Genomic DNA, 22,694 nt, shown 5'->3' with positions numbered 1-22,694 from the left:
AACAGTAAATTGTTGCTGATGGAATCTGGGTAAGTGTTTTTTGACAATTTATCTCTCAAGGTTAGCTGCTTGATATTAATTACAGTGATATGACTCGTGATATCAGGAGCTGGCCATTGACTACATATATGATGGAGCTTTTGTGGCATTAGTCAAGCTTCAAGGTGGGTCCGTCTGTGAAACTGAGGGATGCTATACTTTTAAAATGAACACGTGAGTACCAGCTCTCGTGGGCATCATAATTACAACTAATGATAAACAAAACAATGATAGTGAATTCAGTGAGACCTAAAACTAGCAATTGAGACCACAAACGCATCAGAAATGTGTTTACTGAGATCACAAATCAGCTGAGCCGTAGCATCATTCTCTCATGGATGTCAGCCCAATAAGTCGCCTCCTCCTGGCCATGAGAAAGAAGGCAGGTCACAGTGGGTCGATTTTTCAGACACCGTCCATCTTTTATCTGTGAAAAAAATATTTTCCCCCTCCTTGATTGTTTGTTTGTTTGTTTTTTGCATATATGTCAAACTTTTTTTTCAGATTATTGTACACATTTTAATATTAATCAAAGATAGCCCCCATCGGCGTAACTTTGTGCTGAACATTGGGGGGGTCGAGATCTCTGCCTGAATAAATAAATAAATCTGGGTAAATTCCCAGATGATTAAACATGCAACTATTTTGCTGGTAATACCTGAAATGAGTAAAGAAAATCAGCAGCCTATTTATGCAAGATAATTCATAATTTTATTGGGGGGGTTATATTGGTTGGGTCTGAATATTGGTGGGGGGGGTTCATAACCCCCTAACCCCCTGGAAATTACGCCCCTGATACCCCCCCATGAGTGAAATCATAAATTAAAACCTGCATTTTGTAGACTCTGTATAAAGTCTACTTCCTCCACAAAACAACTTGTGAATGTACGTGATTAATTAACAAAAAACACACACAGCTGACCTTATGAAAGACAAACGCCTCAATTCCAAAACACTCAGAGAAGGACCTTTAGCTAGACATTATACTGATCTATAATTCATTTTTTCTTCTGTCATGTATGCTCTTACATAATTATGATGAAGGAACTGACCTCCCAGCCCAGTGTTCATTCAGTGGGCTGGTTTCAGTCATTATGCAAATGTACTGTTTATAAGATTGGGGAAACCTGCAGTCAGCTGAGACTGAAGAAGTGACTTCGGCGTTTCTCCCACTGAAAACGCTACGTCCAGATGACCAGAATCAACTTTTGGAGATGCTTTTACATTAAACGTGGCCAGACTGCTCTAAATGCCTGCTTGGTGTCAGGCACTCTTCTTTCTAATTTTGGCTCAGCATGAGTCATAACAGATAGGATCCACTAATATGGTCAGTTCATCTTCAGCTCCACTCACCTTCTGTTTATAAGCAGCAGCCAATCAGAGGAAAGTTTCCTTTAAGCTGGAGGAGCTGGACAACTTGTTTCAGACAGATGATAAACTGAGGAGCTGCACCAAACCCCAATAAAAGTTAATGAAGGGTTATGTTGTACTGTGAGTCATGCAGTATTTGTACAGTCCAAGAGCAAAACTATGGAGCTCGAAATGAGCAGAAAATATAGTCTTTAAATAATTATGTTTAATTAGAAATCAATACTAAGCCTGTGCTGTGTAACATTTCCTCTGGTGGCTCATTGGAATACACCTAGTACTCAGGTTTCAGGCGTATAAAGGTCAGTTGCTTCTTCCGGACTCTTTCCAGGCAAGAGACTCATTAAATATCCAACATTTGGTATCAGGTTATTAGACACTTAACCCTACAGCCATGTGCATCGTAAACAGACAGCATTACAGGAAGTACTGGATTTCTGGATGGATTGATGGGCTGCATGTGCACTTTTTATTCCCATCACCATATTTCCTGACAGGGCATTTTATCTCATGATAAATATGACCACTTACAGGTGTACTCATTTATCAAAGCTTTGTTTTGTCTTTTGTTTGATAGGAAGTCAAAAAGTAGTTCAACACATACCATTCAAAAACTTCTAAAACAAACAAAAATATATATATATATTTAAAAAATCCAGATTTTTATAAGTAAATGAGTTTATAATACCAGGAAATCCCCAAATCACATTAGCCTGGGGTTATATTTGGACATCTGTTGGCACGATTGCCTTTGAAGTGCTCTTTAAAGAGCAGCCTCTGGAATGGGGTAACAGAACTTCAGCCCAGGGTGTCGGTGGCTGCTGGGCGGCTGAATACCCCGTTCTTTGCATAGAAGGTGTTCTTCACCAAGGATGACCTGGCGCTGGACGGAGTTCTGTAATCCAGCGTGTAGTCACCTGTGGATAAATTAAGATTACAATAATCTGAAGAATTAAAAATGTGAGCGGAAAGCATCTACAGATCTACAAATCTATGGTGGTAGACTGGAGCTGAGCACATTTACAGTAAAACCAGAGATGTCTGAGTTAATCACAGTCAGCTTCATGGTGTGAATGTTGTTCAGTTAAACTAAGTCTGACACTGGCCCAGTGACCTCAACAGGCTGGACCCTGGAAAAATCTGAAAAACATGATTTTGTATGAGTAGACGCTGATAAGGTAAGCTAGCAAAAAATGTTAATGTGCTTTAACTTTTTTTCTCTACGTTAAGATAGGACCTTGTATTTTTCTTCATTTTCATCATACATATGAACTGTTTCAGTGGTGGATGTTCATATTAATCACGGCCAGAGTTTCAAATAACCTGTTCAGCACATGTAATGTAATCTCTCTGCATCAAAACCTCAGCTTTTAGACTGCTCTGAATACTCTAATTTACCCCCCCCCGGATCGTGGGACATGCCTAATATGGTCCTCTGAGGCACACACCTCTGACTGTAATCAGACTGTAAAAACACCTGACATCTGCAAAACACCTGTATATGTATTTTTTTTTGCATTGTGTATTTGTTTGCTTTGTGTAACCTTTAACATATTTAAATTCCAAATAGTGACTATAGTTTAATCAGTCATTATTACAGGATCTCCTGGTATTAAAACACAGGATTACTACTGAGGTTATAGTACATATAGTACCTAATGGTGATTTTAGATTCAACAAGTTTATCTTTCTAAGGTGTATGCATCATTTCACAGTCTCCACACCACAGGGGGGAGACTGTGACTCCATCGTACCAAGCCTCCAGCCATAATCCCAGGAGGAGAGCAGGGGAAAGTTAAACTTCTCCTCAGGTTTAATGTGTCCACGTCTGTGCAAGTACAGAGTTCTCCCTTTGCCCTGCAAAAGACACATAGATTACATAAAACATCACTTTTACACAAATGTAGGAATATACTGAATAAACTTACTAAAATTATAAAATTGCAGGGTTTATTTTATTATATCTAATTATCTTTCTACGTATATAAAAAGATTAAAGAGGAAATTGATCATGGCTGCTGCTACAGCAGATACTTGCAGCTCACTTCACTCAGTTATGCTACAGTCACACTGAAGAAAACTGAAAATTGTGGCACAACCAAAATATTGTGAACTTGCAGTCTCATTGCCTTTGAAACGGTTGATTTGAGCACAGGGACAGGTCTGTGACCACTTATGATGAGTTGCTATCTTCTATGTGTTGTCAGCAAGATGGAGTCAGTCTACCATCAGTCTGTGACCTACTGACTGGGGTCAAGTTGGCAATTACATGTAAACTGTGTGTGATAATACTACTTAGACGACTTAGATTCAGAGTCCAGCCAAACTTTGTAGCTCTGAAACAAAAATTTAGAAATTACTCCACAAATAGTGACATAGTTGCTGTAAAAAAGCGATTTTTTTTTTTAATAAGCAGAACAACCAGAACATAACCAGAATACAAGCAGTTGACAGTTAAAAGTGCATCTTCACCAAACTGTCTGAGAGTCAGTCTGTGATTGTCTGGAGGCTGTTTTCCTCCCACCAGGGGGCCTGTAGTAACCTTGAGAATGAAGGCGGTCACCCAGTGCTCGAGAGTGTTGCACACTCCCCCCCTGGCCAGTCAACTGGTGGCTGTAACTGTGTATTTGGCTGCTGAATGTAACATGTTTTTATTATAATCACCGGGCAATCGCCAAATTTTCCAAATTGCAATGAGGTTGTCCTCCTGTTTTTATTCTAGTTTGACTGAACCAAAAGAAACACTCCAGCAAAACAGACTATTCAAATCCAACCTATGGATTTGTGAATAATTCCTTATGGACTTCACTGCTGGTTGTGTAAGTTGCTCTGTCACTGAGTGTGATAAAGTCAGCTAAATATTACCCTCTTTAACAGAAACAGTGAAAATGTCAACCTTTCACACTTTTTCAGTCAATGACAGCAAAAGTGATGATATTTATATTTAAATGTTTAAATGTTAATTTTATGAAAGAAGGTTTGACTGTCAAAGTGATTCTTACATGGTGAGAGGAGTCCTGATACAGAGCCTCTCTGGTGTGGGGCGAAACCGGCCTCATTAGAGGAGGCACACTGAGCTGCTGTTCACCTCCCACAGAGCACACAGGAGGAGGAGGAGGACGAAGAAGGTCGCTCTGCTTCTCAGTAGTCCTGGCAACAAGAGGCACAACAGCCCTGATGGAACATAAACAGAAAGTTAATGTTTATTTTCATGCGTGTGTAATGTCATGGTCGCTGGGATCTGTCATGTTTCTGAGGTTTGGACTCTTGGTTAATATTAAATCAAGTCACGTTTATTTATGTCCCACATTTAAGGCCAACAGACGCTGACCAAAGTGCTGCACAGGAATCATCAACAATGTTGGTTAATATTAATGTCACATTCATGCCTAGCTACAGCAGTTTTAGTCTAATTATGTGGGTCTCAGTAACATCAAATAAACCTACTTTTACCCAGACCATGAAAACAAATGATAGCTGAGCACATGTGGATACTCAAGACAACTAAGGCATGGTTTTAAATCTTCACTCTTCCACTTTAATATGAATGAAGGGGCTCACTGAGGGTCGGCAGGTAGCTTTGGCAGCTGTGGCAGCTGTGTGGGCTCTCTGCTGTTGTTCCTGGGATTGTAGCAGGATGGGTAGAGTTTGGCGTAGCGGCTCCTCCAGGTTAAACGGGTCAACATCTCCTTCTGGATCTGCTCCCTGTAACAGTTCTGGCTCTGAGTCGTCAGCAGGTCGCTCATTTCCTGCCCGGAAAGCCAAATTTAGTGTAAGAACAGCTAACACAGACGCACAAGCTGCTTTGGACTTTGTTTTTCTGAAAGATTAATAGTTAACACATAGAACTAGAAGAAGCCCTCTCAGATAATGTTAATGCCCTAATTTTGACTTTTAAAGAAAAGAAAGGGAATCACAATAGCGAACATCTGGAAGATGCAAATAAATCACAAGTGTCACTGTCTGGACAACTTTTCATACTTACAAATAATTGTGCATTTTAATTTAATTATCTTGTGTCCATTTTTTTTAATCCTTTTTAAGCTGGAGCTAGCTCTGAAGCTTTGAGTCCCTTTTATTTAAACAGCAGCTCCACAGAAACAACACAACAGCCATCACAAACTGGCCATAAGAACAATCTCTAAAAAAGTCACAACAACATATCCTACCAGAGGTATAAAACAGCAGATTATATTTTTATAGTATAAACAAATGGCAAAAGATAATTGTTAAATATAATATAGTTTACCTTTTGTTCAATGCAGAGCTGTGCAGGATCAGTTTCTCACTGTGGAAATGAGCTGTGGATCAGATAACGCTGGGGAACGCCAGGAAACACGACACTCCCTGTTTTTCAACTCCTACATACCTGCGTGTTTGCAAATAGATCCCACTGTGGGCACTAATATCAACTAATAAAATTCCTCACAAGTTTCTGACCGACTACTTGAGCCCAGCACTTTTAACTGTTTAACATGCGCAAGGAGTTAATTTTTCTTTAGTCACAAGCTTAATTTTTGGCAAATGTTGAGCAAACAGGAGGCCCTGCCTTTCAAAATAAGTCTTGCACATGTGTTTTGGCAATTGAGTTTTTCTGTTAAAAGCTTTTTGTTGTTGGAAATAGGCAAGAATAAAGAAAGACAACAGAAAAAAAGGATGAATCATTCTATAATCAATCCAATATAATTTTACTAAAATTATTTCTGTACAATGACTTTCGTATATTAGTCATATTAAAAAATAATCAAGAGGGGAAGTGCCAGATACCATGTGATGCTAATTAAATGCACTTTATTAACAGGAAATCACAATTATTAACAGCAATCACCTTCCCCCAACATGTCGCAATAGATGGATGCACCTCCGTCAGCCTGGTTCTTCCAAAGGTTTCCTCCTGTTTTTCCTTGCCACTGTCACCAAAGTCTTGCTCATAGGGGGTCCTCTAATTGTTGGGGTTTTCTCTGTATTATTGTAGGATCTTTACTTTACAATATAAACTCTTGTTGTGATTTGACACTTTTCACAGAACAGCAGAGAGTCCTTTGAAAAACTTTTTTTTACACATGACAGTATTTAATTAAACCAAGCAAAATATTAGTAAAATCTCTCCAAAACTAGAATGACGAGTTGATTCTGATAACTGATGAGTGTTTCATTTTGTGTCATTTAAAATGAAATCCAACAAACTCATTTATTCACGGCTGTTAGGAAATCTAGAAAAATCTAGGAAAAGAAGAGAACCATAATGCAGAAACGTATAAAGTGTCCGCTGTCATGCAGTCCTCCACTCATGTTTCAGTTCATAACTGGAAAATAAAATTGAATATTGAACAAGTACCTGTTTCTGCAGAAGTGATGACGTTTGCAGTAAATCTCATCAACCACTAGATGGAGAAGTTCAAAGTACATGTGAACAAAGAGCAGTCAGTGAGTATATTTACTGGATGGTTAACAGATTTATTTTTATTTTTTTTTATTTTAGGCTCAGAAGTGATGATGTGTAAAATAAACACATTGCAAGTCCAGGTTTCTGGGCACCCACATGTCTGCTGATCTCACCTGGACCCATGGATCCACCTTTGCCAACCCTGGAGGCCATCATCAGATCCTCCTGTGTCAGAAAAGCCAGGGCCATCACAGGTGACCCCTTACACCCCACCCATGATCTGTTTGACCCGCTGCCCTCTGATCGGTGTGGGACCTCAGGTCAATCAGGTCCCACATCTCCAGACTCACAAAAAACTTCTTCCTCTGGGCCATTCGAGCTGTTAACAAGCACTATTTGTGTAGATCATCACAACAGAGATGCATTTCATTTTAAGGTGTACATTTGGTTTATCAGAGCATGTTTGTTGAGTCAGTCTTTTCATTTCTTCCAAGTTGGCTGTTTGGTAGTCTTTGTTTTATAAATAGGAGCAAATTAGAAAAAGACAGTACACTTATGCTGTGAAATTACTGCTGCCACCTTTTATTACCTTAACATTAGTATGTTAGTGATGTAATCCAGATTTCCATTTGTACTTCTTTCTAACTGCACCTTTCTTTACTTTGGCCTCGAGCCCATTTTGCTTCAAAGCCCCGCAGCCACCCACTGCACATGCTCCTCCAGACTATTGCTATGAATGATGACATCATCCAAGTAGGTGGCACTTGGTTCATGAAGCGTTGGAAGGTGGTTGTATCCCTAAATGGAAACCTAAATTTAAATGTCACGAGCTGGTAAGTTTTTTTTTTCCTAATGGGAGTCCACACAGGAAGTGTGCAGCGATGAGGTGATCACATCACCACAGACCACAGAAAGTCAACCAATGATGGGTGAAGAAAAAGTTGGTGATAGAAAGTAGGCAAATCCCAAGTTTAACTTCTCTCAACTTTGAGGCAAGTGACTGAGCGACTACCAATGAAAACTGAGGATACAACTGACTGACATATGATAAATACATTAATATATTACGGGGTTACCTAGGCAACTGCAGTCTTCAATCAACTCTAGCAACCAGCCACCAGGGACAAAGTGATGGATGATGAGCTAATCAGCTCATGTTTGGATCCCCCTTTAGGCTCTGAAAAACCTGGAGATTAATCTGAATCTTGAGTCATTCACTTGACAAAATCCACACAGAACTGTACAGGCCAAATCTTCTTAACCACAAGAACATTGAGGCTAGATAAGAATCTCATAACAACCCATCTTGCATTTTCAGAATAGCTTTCAGTTCTTTTTTTATGTTCTGCAAGAACTGGTAGCATGTTGATTGCACTGACGCATACAGATGAGTCTCACTCTGATGTTTATGCTGTTTGTGTCATTCGCTGTGAGACCACAGAAGGTCCCACTTGGTGAGGAATTTAGAGCTAGAGATGAAAGCAATATAACTATCTCCCCTTGCAAGTTTCCTAAGCTTGGTATTGTAGTGTTGCTGTTCCTTGCCCCGGAGCAAATTGTGCAGTGTAAACTACCTTGATAACTCTCAGAGCCAAAACATACTTGTTGGAGGAAATCTCCCAAATAGAAGGCTGCCAAAGTAAAACAGAGACACAGTGAGACAATATAATCAATCACATGTACATGGGGTGAACGTCTCTAATGAGAGTCACACCAGTACTCTTCTTTATTGCAGGTTATATAGGCATGTAGGTTACTCAACAGGGCGGAGGCAGTCTCCGCCTGTTCCCAGAATATAGATTACAAATGTATATCTTGCTAAAGAACATAGATTGCTTAACAGACAAATGCATATCTTGCTAAAACGTTCAGTCCATACTATACTAAACATCTGCTTAAGTGGAACTTTCCGTTCCTCTTTACACAGGAACTTGTCTTCACAGGCATATGATAAGCATAGCAAAGCTTCATGTTTATCGGGGTGAATCGTCATTCAGAGTTTACACAATCACAGCATATCATTCAGAGGTTTACACAGTTACAAGCAAAGCATATTTGAATAATAAACAAAATCTTTTTCACAATACTGAATTTAATTTCCCCCCTGCCCTCCCTCCCAGTTTTCCTAAAGTAGCCAACAAGGGTTTCTTTTTTTTTTTGCTAAACAGCAGCTCAAAGGGCGGAAATCCCATGGAACCCACCAACAACTCCTATACTGCAAACAACATAAAGTTGAGCCACTGAATTCATCATTGTGCATGAACCTACAAGTCATGAATTTTACATGCTTTGTCTAATATCCAGCAGTTCATACTTAGGTCACCGCCTTTACAGAGATGTCGTGTAAAGGGATTGCTTTAGGACATTCCGTTGCACAGCAAAACCAACACAAAACATCATTTTTGCACACTTTGGTGAGATGACCCATCCTACAATGATCAAATGAGACCTCTATTTATGGCAAAGTATCTTTTGGAATTGACAGCTTATTAACTAGTTGTAATTCAGGACATATAAGCACAATACAACACAACCCAGGTCATTGTTCTATCCTGAGTGTTATCATATCTCATTTAACCGGCCATCAAGTTAGAATGAGCCACCTGGGAAATAATTTCCTGGTGCTTTTTCTTCACCAACAACTGAGTGATTTCTTCTCCATGTTCAGTCTCATGGCTTACTATATACAGTCTGTAGAGACAGCAACTGATGTCATCATCAGGTAATACTGAAGAACAGACAAACCTTGGAATAGACAAAAAGTTTGGATATTAATGTTTTATTGTCAGAACATTTTTTCTGTTGGAGTGAACTGGTTTGCAGTAAAACAAATTGACCACAAGGTGGAGACAAACACAAACTGAACTTAAAGATGCAACCAGCGATGAACAGCCAGCAGTTTGTGGTTTTGTGACTGTAGATTAAATTTAACAGTAATTTTCTTACATGATATCTGCCAAGGAAACATTGAACCCTGTAGATTCATCAGTTTAGACTGTAGGTATAAAATGCACACATCAAATGAGTCTGTGTATTATGTAAAAATATGTTTCCGGCATTGCAGCTGAGACCAAACAAATGTTTCCTGCAGCATCACTTCAAGTGGTTATAATAAGAGTAAATCCAGAAATCTGCTGCTGGTTATCCTCCTAAAGGATATTTTTAGCTCATTAGAAAAACCTTCAGTTTAGTATGTTGTAGTATTCAACCTTACGTGTTGATGTATTCATTCATACAGTTCAAACAACAAAAAAATAATTTGATATGAATAACTGGTTTAAAAAAATGACTTAAAATGTAATTCAACACATCTATCCTTCAATATAAAATTCATTTTGAATGTTTTTCCTTGTTTCTCTGATTACTTTACTTGAGTACTATTTTTTTTTTCCGTTGTTCTGTGTAATGCTACCTCTAAAATGTCTAACTTTATTTTTTTAAAATGCACAATGATGTCAGTGTTTGCAGATGTTTGATCAAATTTCTAAGTGAACCTTCTCTCTGGTTTAAAAATAGAACAATTGCTGCTTAATTGTTGTTACATTATTCTGAGCAGATGTTTTGGTCTCCATGTAAACCATATTTGTGTTTGGTATATGGTAGTCAGTGATCAGGCACACATGCAAACACACACACACACTTACTTTCAAACATGAACACATACCATTGTGGCATGCTGGTAGCCATGGGAACAAGGTTGGTAGGAAGGCTGGTGTAGTGGTGACTCAGCTTGTTGCCGGGTGAATCAGGAAAATACACCGAGACACACACAGATGCACGCACACACAAACATTCATACACACTTTGTGTTTATTATGTGCTCGTTGCCACATAATAAATATGGAGTGAATGTGAAAAGCCTGCATGTTTGATAAAGTGAACTGACAGCGCGTAATCGCTGGTGAGTCATTTAATGGTGGTTTCCTGTCGCTTCCAGTGGTGATTAAAACCGGAACAGACCAACGCAAAAGAACTAAATGGGACATCTAAGAAGGCTTTAGCATTTATCAGCAATAACCAAGCACATATATGGACATTTTTAAATGTTCATTAATGTAAAAAAGCCTTCTATGAAGATCTCTTTTATGCTACTACACCTGTCTCCATGGGAAATGGGAGCATTTTCCTTCATTATGCAGACTACTTGAAATTTGGGTCATCTTTGAGACATGCAAAAAACGGTACATGTGTACATAGTACAAAATATGCAGCCACCACATCATAAACACAAGTATCAACTATAGTTTTACTATTAAAGATAAGTCATTCTGAATATTCAAAGCTCTTTAGCCCATGAGCCACATTTGCACATTAATAGCATGTTTTTTTCTATGAATTTTATCTGCCCCACATCCAAAGCTAATTTTGAATCTGGGTGGAGACTGTATTTTTAGCATTTCCTACAACTAAAGTCATACAAACTCCACAAAGAAAGACCCCAACCCCCTAGTCCTGGGGGCAAAGGTAACACTAAAAGAAGTCACATTAACCCTCCGTCGGGCATGGGGAGCAAAATTTTATACTCACAAAAGGGAGAATGCTCAAAAAAGTTTGGTTGACCAAAATGCTGAAAAAGAACAACATGACATCAGAGCTTAATCTTTATTCACATCCCACACAACCCTGACTTTATTTCCTATGTGAAGTCAGCTAAGGTTTTAAGGTTTATACAGCTTTGTTCAAGTTCACTAGCCAAGCATGCATTGCTCATTAGGGCCTATTTTTTAGTAGATAATAAAACAATATTTGTGTGGCTTTTTTGTTGTCTCATATTAACAACAGCAACCACATTAAAAAAAAAACATATGGCAACAAGATGCACTCAAACCTATACATAACCCTACATATGTAAAAGTTTTGTGAGAGCTGTTTGCAATAAACTTTTGAGCTGAATGAGTGACTTTGGATTTACAATGTGGAACCCTAAAGGTAAGACAAATAAATGTACTATTTACTTATATCCAGTTACAGTAACATCGCAATGCTTTTTTATGCTTTCAATGCTTTTTATGCTCATTTCAATCTCGATATTTTTATCACTGGACTCTTCTACAGGGGGCAGCAAGGTGGGGTAGTGGTTATCACTGTTGCCTCACAGCAAAAATGTCCTGACAAGATAGTCTCTGTGACATCATCAAGAGCCAAGAGTAGAAAAAAACTGTCTAAGATAGAGCTGGACTGGTCTAAAGTCTGAATTTGTACTCACCATATTTACTTGTGTGTATGCTGATCTCAGTATGTGAAACTTTGTACAAAATACAAACATCCAACATGACAATATAAAAATACTGAAAAGTATAATAGGTTCCATTTATAAATATTAGCATTTATTAAATGTTGTTCTGCACTCATAAACAAAAATCCTGCCTGCCATAAATGGCAATAAGAGCCACATTTTCAGAAAGTCTCTCATCTAAAGCATTTATGGTGCTTTCCTCTGGGCTGCTCTCAGTCAAAATACCTGCGTCAAGAATGAAAAAACAGAGTTCAGTCACCTACTTTCACACCTGCTAATTGGCCCATGACTTGGATTTGACTGTTGGGTTATTTGTTTCTTAAAGCTGCAATCTAAAAAAAAGTCTCACTCAGCTGCAGGACTTAGACAATAAAGAGGAAACAGCTGGACACCACTATAATTACAAGAAAACAAATGACTCCAAATGATAAATTTCATTTTTTTTTTTTTCAGAAATAAAAACAGCAAGTGTGGCCTGTAAGATAACATGTCCCTTGAGGCGCCTTTTTCCTGTGCAGGCATTGTGGTTTGAGCACGCTAAACCCTTCAGAGACAAGGATTTCTGAAGCCAAATGCATCTGTGGCTTCTCACAGACAAGAGCGCGATAAATGTTGTCCAACTCACACAACTCCCAAATTTTTAAATAATCATCAGGACAAATGTGGAAAAGACAGCTCAGAGGCGAAGCGTTAGAGAATAATATAAGCAAAACCTGGTAGCAAATCATCAGGTGGCCATCACTGAACTGCAAACCAGGTGTTGGAAAAAGAGGAAATAGTTACAGTTTACAGTTCCCATTTCACTTCATTTAATTTCATATGTAGCACCACTTCACAACACCTTAAGGTGCTTAATACAATATGTAAAGATCTTTTAATATTTGAGAAAAACTACAACAATCTTATAATCCACTATGAGCAAGCACTTGGTGGTAGTGCGAACAAAGAACCTCATTTATAAACAGGAAGAGACCTCAAACAGAGGCATATAAACACATGGGAAGTGAAAAGAAGGGAGTGGAGAAAAAGTGTTCATTGCATCACGGGAAGTCCCCCAGCTTGCTGAGTCTATTTAAGCATCACTAAAAGATGATTCATGGTCACCTGGTTCAGCCTTAAATAGAAGCTTTATCAAAAGGGAGATTTTAAGCCTGATCTTAAAAGTAGAAAGGGTGTCTGTCTTCCAAATCCAAACTGGGTGCTGGTTCCACAGGATCCTCCCATCCTACTTTTCAAATCTCTAGGAACCACAGGTAAGCCTGTAGTCTGATAGCAATTATGCAGCGATTATGTTAAGATTATATGGTACTATGAGTTCTCTAAGATATGATGGGATCTGATTGTGAAAAAGAGGATTTTAAATTCAATTGTGGGGTTAATAAGGAGCCAATGAAAATAAGCTAATATGAGAAAAAATGTGATATCTCTTTCTAGTCCCATTTAGGACTCTCACTTACATGTTTTTGATCAACTTAAGGCTCATCAGTGAGCTGTTAAGGCAGCATGACAATGAAGAAGTACAACAGTCCACCCTAAAAGTAACAAATGCACTTATTTTTCTGCATCATTTTGATTTAATGCTGTTTTAACAATAATGTGCAGATGATAGAAGGTATTCCTAGATATTTGTTTAATATGCAAGTTAAAGGACATATCCTGCTCCAAAGTCACTCCAAGGTTCCTCACAGTGTCAGTGGAGGCTAAGATAAAGCCGTGAGAGTAAATAGCTCGTTACACAGTGCGATTCTCAGACTTTTAGAGACAACTTGCTACAAGTCAGTTTTGTCAGAAGTGATGATGTTTGTCTGCATAAACAGACACACATACGTATATCTGCAAAGACTTCACTCGTGTTAAACTGGCTGATGACTAGTTTAGCTCTTCTTGTCATCTCCCAGTAAAGTCGCATTAAAGTCACAGCTCGTAGCTCCGCCCCGGCAGACTGCCGCGTCTTCAACACACAACAAACCTCCACTATGCACGGAGGCAGCAGCGTCAAGTGAGCCGAACGCTGCCTCGACAGGAAATTACGTGGCACTACAAATAAAAAGCCCCAACAAAGTAAACCTTTAAAAACACATTTTCACTCAGGTCTACTTATTAATGCATTTCAAATGCAACTTTTCAAGATAATTTCTTGTATACAAAATAAGGGATTGTGCAGGATGTTAAGGACAAAAAGAAAGTGAGTGATTTTATTTGTTTGCTTACAAAAGAAAAATGAATTGCTGCCACTGGAACTTTGGTAAAAGTATAATGGTTTAACAAACTTCACACAGAGGCAAAATATCCATTTATCACATTTAGCCAAGAAGACTGATTTTCACTTGGAGTCCCCAGTCAGGAAAGATTTTTATTAGAATAAAATAGCAAAAAGAAAACAAAATAAAAATATAAAAGTTATCCCAAACAAATAAATGTTGTTGCTGTTTTTGTCAGATCATGCGACCTAATTGATTGTTCAATAGGAAACATTTTAAGGCTATATTTCTCATTTTTGGAGGTGATAAATTCCAGGCAAGAACTGCTTCAGATAAGAGTGCAGACTGTCAAAAAAATTGTTATCCATAATAATATGCAACAATTAGCGGTTAAAACTGACCACATGAGTCAATCTGTAGATGCAGTCACAAACTCCCAAAGTACTGATGGAGCAGTTCTATTTAAAATGTTACAATCTAAGAGAAGTCATCTCATCTCAAATCACCAGTTCAAAAACTAGTTCAGTGGGTCCAGGTGCTTGCTGGAGTGTGGTTTGGCAATTAGTAATATGAGAAGGGATTGTATGCTATTATCCTCCATGTACAATATTTTTTTATTTCAAAGTTTGAAAATGCATTTTGTTTTAAAGCATCATTTCCACACAGAAACAGGCAGGTAATTTTAATCAAGTAAAGCTGCAGAACTAAAAAACTTACCTTGCTTTAATTTATAAATTTCCTGTAAAATAAGAAAGAAAAAGTGCCTTTTAGAATTTATTAAATATACTGTTTAACGTTACATGTATAGATTTCAATGGGAACTGGAAATGTCCATCTCAAAATTTTGAGCACATTTTCCCCAGCCAGTAAAAACATGAAAGAAGCAAATAAGAAAACAGCAAGCACTTTGTGAGAGAGTTTGGTCGTTTTTTTTAATTATAACTCACCGAAACGTGAAAACGCAATTTCGAAATGACACAAAAATAAAAACTAATAAAACTACAGAAACTGAAATTTTAGAATGATGGCTTTTATTGTGAAACTCTCGACCGGATGTGGGCGCTGTCACTTCGGCTACCTTGATGCGCAGTTCGCGGACGCGCTCATTCACTTCAGGTTAGGACTCCCACTGGAGTAAGGAGAGAAGGACGGGGCAACGTCTGTCGTTAAAACTCGCAGGAGGAAAACGTCAAATCACTCGGATACACTCCTGGAAACAACGTCTTTCAGACCGTTAAACCTGAGCAGCACACCAGCCGAAAGCCGCGTCGGTTTATTTTTGGGCCAACGGATTGATCCCGGACTGTGTGTGCGCGCGTGTTTTCCTTTGGATGCACATACACACACAAACACACGCGCGCGCGCAGTCACACAGGTTGCTAGCGGAGTTAGCCGGGTTTGCTAGCTCGTTGCGGTTAGCTGGGCTTTCCGTCCGCTGGGAGTGAACGCAGAGCGGGGTTAAAGTTTAGAAGTGCCCGACATTTTCCAGACAGAAAGCTGCTGGTTCAGGCATGATGTGCGGGTTTTTCGGAGGTTTGTCAAGTTGGCCGGCTGGTAGCATCGGCTGACTGAAGCCCAGCATTAGTACCTCGGACTGGACTCATGTGTGTCCCCCCCCTTCTTCCTTTTCCACTGCTGTTTTTAAACAGTTTTTTTTAAAAAGCGGACTTTGCCCTCGGGGTGTTGTAACTCACCTCCCTATATTAAATAAAAGCCTCAATTGATTCTTCTTTTGGACTTTCTCAAACTTGGCTGGAAGTTTTTTTTCTTTCTCTTCAAGGAGGAGGAAAAAAAAGTTGTTGGGAAGTTGAGAAGGATTTTTCCAAGCCTGTGGAAAAAATGGATGCGGGAATAGAGAAAGAATGCAGCGCCTTGGGAGGGCTCTTCCAGCTCATCATGAACGACATGAAGGTAAAAAAACGGACACACAAGTCATCTTATTACATGTCTCTACATCTTTTTTATCAAGCTGTTTTTTCCCCTTCATTTTTTACATACTTATCCCGATATATTGGGTTACCTGTAATTTCAGCCTTCAAAAATCACATTTGCTTCATATTAAGTAACTTCATGGCAGCAGCCTGTAATATTGTTATGAAGATTTGACCCTTGCAATGCTGATTTGGCAGCTCTATTTATTCTTCGTGAGACTTACTTTTTAAAAATATGCAAATATATTTTTAAAATTATGACTCGTGAGCTATTTGATTGGGACAGATTTGGACATAACATAAAAAAAATGCATCAACAAAGTGGAATTCAAAATATAGAGTCTCAGGAAAGCACGAGTAAGCTTGAAACTTAGGTTATTAAAGGCTTGACATGGGATTTCTGGATGTGCAGTGCTGCTGATGTTGATTAGGTAATGAATGAGCAGAGGTTAAAACTGGAAGTGGGCCATCTGAGAGGGTAAGAGAGCTGGATGGGGGTGGATTTTACCAGCTGTGCACCCTTTGATGTTTGTCAAGCACTCTGCCCTTTTGCTGCCTGTCTGTCTGAGTTTCACTGCTCTCAGATGTTCATAGTTAGCAGCTTCTCTTTTCCAATCTCATCCCCCCCCCGGTCCAGAATAGGCAGCAAATGGCTCTGGTTCTACTGGTCTTTCACGCACTGGCATGGGCATGGGTGATTTTTACTGGTCAGGTTTAGCCATTTGTTGATATTTTGGAATCTGTTAAACAGACTTTGGGAGTTTTAAATGTTACTTTTCACGGTGGATTTCCTTTAAATTTAACTCGGATGATAAAATTAGATGCATAAATATGATCTGAAGTAAACTCTGCACAGCCTGCAGGGCTTGTTTGGGCTTTTAGGTCATGTCAAAATGAATGTAATGTATGCAATGCCTTTAAAACATAGGATAATCCCATTGTGCTATGTTTAAGAAAAAAAGGTGTCCAGTCCAATTGGTGCGCCAATTGGGCAGGTGACCCTTATGTCTTAAGTCTATTGCAGAAGCCCAAGTTTGAGTCTGTCCCTGGTGATTAACAACTTCTCCTAGTTCCCAGCTTTCCTGCCTAGTAGAACTGAAATAGTTATTCAGTTCTGAAATGATAAACAGAAATACAGCTCATCATCCATTTGAGTTATATGGAGCAAAAATTTAAGGGCTGCCGATAGGCTATACCTAAATTTAAATGTGGTTATCTCTGTCAGAGTAGTCTCTAATGTGCCACCATCTTGTTAAAAGCACATACTCAGCCATAAAATAATAATGAAAACTGAAATGTTTTACTAGAGTATTGATTTTCTGCAGTAGCTTGTCTTATTTGTAACTGTGTTGCATTTTATTGTTATACATTTTTATGTTTCTTATAGATCATCATTATGTAAATAACGTTGTGGTAGGTGGCACTCATAGGGATCATTTTGTTATATGACATGTGAGCGCGCACAGAGCCTGAAGCAGATGCTTAACAGAGGAAGTTGAAAACCACCGTTGTGTTACCCGCCATCTCCAACTGGGGGTTTTAGCTTTTGTCAAGCCTGCTAATGCAAAGGAAACTTGTTTGTGTTGAACTTGCTTCACTGTATCTTGATGCATGCTCAATCATCCAGATAACTCATCGAAGTGACTTCTTCACTTGGGATAAATGTTACAAAACGTTTATCCCAAGTGACTGAAAATGCTATGTGCAGTTGAACAGAATGAACAGAAGCAACTTGTTGGGATTCCTTCATTGTACACTTTTCTGGTGTCCTGTTACGAAAACGACCTACAGCAGATGATTCAGTCTTCAGAAATACAGCGATATTGTGTAACAGTGGATCTTTGGGTGACTCACGGAAGCTATAGCAGCCCTCCTTTGAGCAGTTTTTATTTTTCTCAACATTGTAATGCACATTCCTGGACAGAATAACACACCTCTGATTGAAGCAGACCGTCGTCTCTAATAGAGGGGTCATGTTGCTGTAGTGAGTGAGTGCTTGTTGTCTGTTTCTGGATCTCTGTGTGATGAAGAGTCTGAGGAAAATTAGTTAAACGTTTTGCGTGTAACATGATGGAACTTGCAGACGTCCTGTGGCGAGAACAGCAAGCAGTACACATGAGTCACTTCTGCTGTCAGATAACAAGGAAGAGGAATGGTATTAAGCGTGTGTGTGTGTGTGTGTGTGTGTGTGTGTGTGCCAGTCATCATATCCTGGTTCACCAACATGGCACAGACCCAATAGGGGCACTGCTACCATCTGACACACACACACACACACACACACACACACACACACACACAAACAAAGAGTCATGTCTAATTAAGTAGAGAGTCTCTCTTCAGATAAATCTCTCCTCCGGGCATCATAACATGCCTGTGAAGATCTCACACTTCTGAATTAACCAATAGGCAGGGAGGCACAGATGCTTTTAGCAGATTGTAGGTCATTTTATGATGCACTGATCCAACTTCTTCCAGTTCTGTTACTGAGTACTGATCCAGTACCGGTGTTAATAGTCAGCATTCTCCCAATGTAGATTATGCTCTTCATCAGACTGTAAGGAAGAGCATGAGAATATTATTTCCTGCGTAAGAGAATAAACGAGGAACTAGCAGGACCAAGATGGATAAAATAAAAAATATAACCATGTATTTACATTATTTACCTAATTTATTTACACTAGTGTCAATTCAGCTCTATGTGAGAGTTTTATACTGGATGCTGTTGTCATTTAATGTTAGCACATCTCACTTATGTGTTTAGACGAAACTTCTCTCCCTCTTCGGCACTTGTACAAATAGGATGTAAGAGTTGATTAGTGCAGATGTAGTCCTGCATTTCCTCTCCCCATTGGACGGCTAGGGAAAAAAGTGACAGTGTTTCAACTCATGGTGGCCAGGAAAAAAATTGCAAAATGGAAAGGAGAAACCAGTACAGTTAATCTAGTTACAGTCTGGATTATTAAGTAGATATTAATGGTAGATATAACTTAATTTTTTCCCCCCATGGACTCCTAAGAAAAGGGTGTTGGGTATGTCATGACATAGCCTTGCAGAGTGAATCATAATAGCACCATCAGCCCTCTTTCCTTCCAGGCTAGTGTCCACACATCTGTCCTGATGTGGTTATGCGTTGCTCCAGTGGGGTGGTTATTCTTACACTTATTCTTATTCTCTTATTCTTCTTTCTTACAGCAAAAATCTTAAACACAATTATTTTGAGAAATATTGGGATATGGATTATTTGATTGATATTACCGTAGTTTACGGGTCATAAGCCGCTACTTTTTTCCCCACACTGTGAACACTGAGGCTTATACGGACGTGCGGCTAATGCATATTTTTTTTCATGCGGCCAAAAACATTTTGCCTGGTAACAGTAGACCAATAAAATTGATAAGTAGTATATATACGGTATATATTTTTACCGGTTGTTAGGAGACGTTGTAATGTTGTTTGTGGACTGTTCCGAAAAAAACCCATGAGCAACGCAATTTGTGTGTTACCGATACGTACGTATACTTAAAGGTAGCCGTGTTACAGGCGCTGTTCGAGGGAAAAAAGCATTTGCAGTATGTATTTTTGTATGTTACCATGTTTATGTTACCTTACGGATTAAATTAAACGTTAAAAATCCTCACGTGTAATATTTCTGTGTAAATATCTCATATTACAAGTGAAACGCATACGGTTTAAAATCCGGTGCGGCCTGTACAAGTACAAAATTGATTTTCTTTCTACAATTAGAGCATGCGGCTTTTAATCAGGTGCGCTCTGTAGTCTGGGATTTACGGTAATTACTCACTGACTTTGAAGAAATTGTGGATTGATTGAACTCTTCATTGCATTTAAGTGGATTTCCTTGAAGTTTATTTATAATTTTAATGAAAACAACAAAATAAATGAATATAAGCTCAATTAAATTTGTCTGCCAGGGTGTCAACTTGGACCTCTACAGAGTATACAGCACAACTGTGCCAGGTAGTGGCATTGTTGTCTGCTTTACATTTGGCCATCATCGTTTACAATTAATAGAGAGTGAGCCCAGGCTAGTGTCGTCTGAGATCCAGCAGTTAACTGGCATTGTTTGTTTACAAAACTTTAATAATTATTTTAATTGACTAATATATTTGCTGCCGGTTAGGAAGGGCTGCAGCATTGGAAGCTCTGACTAGCATGCACACCCACACCCAGGACCGGATGTTGCCTAATTTAAATGGACTATGGATTGCAGTGAAATATGTGGTTGATGTTTCAACATCATCTGAAAAATGTGTTGGATTGTGTGTTTTCCCCACATTATTACAATGTTGAATCAAGCATAATGAACTTTTAGATCCGAATGCTCCTTCAGTTCCCATTGGTAAACGAATGCCGAGACGCTGCTGAGAGTTAGTGTCTTCCTCTCTCACCTCCAATAAAATAATCAGTGTGTATGTTCTTCAGGTGTTACAATAAAGTTGAACATTCAGACATCCATAGATGGGGAAAAAGGATTTGAGGTCTAACAGTGTTAGAAGTTATGGTCAGGCTAGCATAAAAAAATTAGCACAGGATGAGGATTAGGGTAATTTTTTTTCTGAGTAAATGTCCATGTTGAGGGTTCTTGATGGACAGTGATAATTGGCATCATAGAAAAGAAAGAAAAAATAGACCAAACTTTAGCCAAGAAAACATCTGAGATGATACAAGATTAGTAGTTAAAGTGTTTCCTTGTCATTAGGATTATGTGCTATCGGGAAAGTCCCGATCCTAAGGTTAATGTTCACATTGAAATCTTAGTCTGATGAAGGGGGAATATTTTCTGAAGTGTTCGAATAGCACGAGTAAAAAAGCTGGAGAGGCCGAGAATAACTGTTGAATAGTTTTGTGAACTTGTGTCTGACAGAGCTCGGCAGAATGTTTACATCATCAGTTAACACACGGACTGTCTTAACAGCATGTGTGGAAATGCGTCCAAGAGCTAAAGAGGCTCTCAGTGTTTATTCACTTAAGACTCCTTAGCGAGCAGACTTTCTGTGCTGTCTTAAATTGATGCTCCAGTCCGCAGCTCTATAAGATAATGCAATTATCTTATAGAGCTTACAAGTGGTCAGCTGTGTTTTAATCTCAACTCATTAAGTTATTATATTCTCCTCCAACTCCCCATTTGATGCAAAGACATGTTACCTATCAGAAGAAAATCCATGTTGCTGCAGCTTCATGAGACCTTTGAGTTCTCCTGGAGAGAGACAGACGGCTTATTGATTTCTGTCTCGGCTATATCAGGAGTGGCGTTATGAGCCATCGACCTCCCACACTCCTCTGTTTCTGCTCAAATCTATCCCTCCATCCTGACATGCTCAGTACTTCTGTTTTCATGCTCTGACTGAACCCCCCCCTTCCCCCAACACACACACACACTCTTTCACTTTTTCTTCATGCACACCTCTCTTCTTCCTCCTTTGTTCCCCCTCTTTCTTCTCCTGCCTACTTGTTTGGCTATGTGTTTATACACACGTGTACTTTGTGCATGTGTTCTGCCCTGCACTGTACTGAAGATGAACGGAGAAAAACACAGTAGAGGTGTGTGTGTGTGTGTGTGTGTGTGTGTGTGTGTGTGTGTGTGTGTGTGTTTTGAATAGGAAATAATTTAAACAAGCAAGCTTTAGCTGTGTTCAATTTCAACATAGACACACAGGACACCAGAAAAATCATAAACAACCCTCAAGACTGTGTTAATGTATTTTACAATGAGGCTTATATGTACTGAACTGTGTATGAATGCACGGTGAGCAAAATAGTCTTTACACACACACACGCACACACACACACACACACACACACACACACACACACACACACACACACACACACACACACAGAAATGTTAAACTAGAGTCTTTAATGCAGTGTGACGTCACCAATACTTTGTCACATTGGTCATATAACGTTTATGGTTCCTCATAGTTTAGTGTGTGTGGGAGCGGCAGATTTCAGGGAAGTCTACTGTTGCTGACAGGAAAATAGGCAGCCTCAGGTGAATGTGGGCGAGGACACACACACACTCTTAATGAGCATGCGTTTCTTCAGAACTAGCCAAACAAACTCACATGTAAAGGTGTGTCATCTGTGTGTGTTTATGTTGTGAGGGAAGGAGAAAGAATAATTAAAATGAGAGCAAATACAGAACTGAAGGAGGGACATTAGAAATGACAGGGTGAAAAATGGATAATTAGGAAACCAAGAGACAAAGAAGAAAAAGAAAAAAGTAAATGAAAGAAGAGATGTGCCTCAGGTGATGTTTTACAGTTGAGACAATGAACAAAGACCTGAGCCTCCTCCCAGGATAAAATGATCATACAAAGTAAAGCTATGATGCATTCAGGTGCTTTTAAATCGATCATTGTCATCAGTAAGCTGCCCTCAAGCGCATTAAAAAACAGTAAAATCCTGCTGAGAAAAGCTTAGTGCTCACCAGCTTTACACTGTTGTGATTTTCCTTCTAAGCATATGATAGATTAGTGTGCAGAGTTCATTGCAGTGCTGAACTT

At 39.0% G+C, this 22,694-nt stretch overlaps 2 protein-coding genes and 1 long non-coding RNA gene across 6 annotated transcripts in view; 1 reads left to right on the top strand and 2 right to left on the bottom strand.

Moving 5' to 3' along the window:
• Window positions 1–1,595: 1,595 nt before the first annotated feature.
• Window positions 1,596–5,887, bottom strand: LOC106098464 (uncharacterized). The gene is made up of 5 exons (XM_013273231.3): window positions 5,657–5,887; window positions 4,969–5,156; window positions 4,410–4,581; window positions 3,162–3,264; window positions 1,596–2,324 (listed from the first exon to the last, which is right to left on the bottom strand). The coding sequence occupies exons 2-5, from the start codon at window positions 5,151–5,153 to the stop codon at window positions 2,206–2,208; spliced, it is 579 nt and encodes a 192-aa protein (XP_013128685.1). The 5' UTR covers window positions 5,154–5,156; window positions 5,657–5,887; the 3' UTR covers window positions 1,596–2,205.
• A 2,576-nt stretch (window positions 5,888–8,463) lies between these two features.
• Window positions 8,464–10,611, bottom strand: LOC112846969 (uncharacterized). The gene is made up of 2 exons (XR_003220213.1): window positions 10,458–10,611; window positions 8,464–9,538 (listed from the first exon to the last, which is right to left on the bottom strand). It is a non-coding gene; the product is annotated as an uncharacterized LOC112846969 (long non-coding RNA).
• A 2,566-nt stretch (window positions 10,612–13,177) lies between these two features.
• Window positions 13,178–22,694, top strand: part of mtss1 (MTSS I-BAR domain containing 1) — a 78,822-nt gene continuing 69,305 nt past the window's right edge. For 3 of the 4 annotated variants that reach the window (XM_005453609.4, XM_025907187.1, XM_025907186.1), the window contains exons 1-2: window positions 15,298–15,346; window positions 16,011–16,141. In XM_005453609.4, coding sequence (XP_005453666.2) covers window positions 15,313–15,346; window positions 16,011–16,141 — 165 coding nt within the window. In that variant the 5' untranslated portion in view covers window positions 15,298–15,312. Of the gene's footprint in view, window positions 13,283–15,297; window positions 15,347–16,010; window positions 16,142–22,694 lie in introns of those variants that run through there. The other variant, XM_025907188.1, reaches the window with a different exon arrangement.

The sequence above is a fragment of the Oreochromis niloticus genome, linkage group LG5 (assembly GCF_001858045.2).
Source record: "Oreochromis niloticus isolate F11D_XX linkage group LG5, O_niloticus_UMD_NMBU, whole genome shotgun sequence".
NCBI lineage: Eukaryota > Metazoa > Chordata > Actinopteri > Cichliformes > Cichlidae > Oreochromis > Oreochromis niloticus.
The sequence above is the reverse complement of the archived record's forward strand: the minus strand, read 5'-3'. Positions and strand labels throughout refer to the sequence as shown.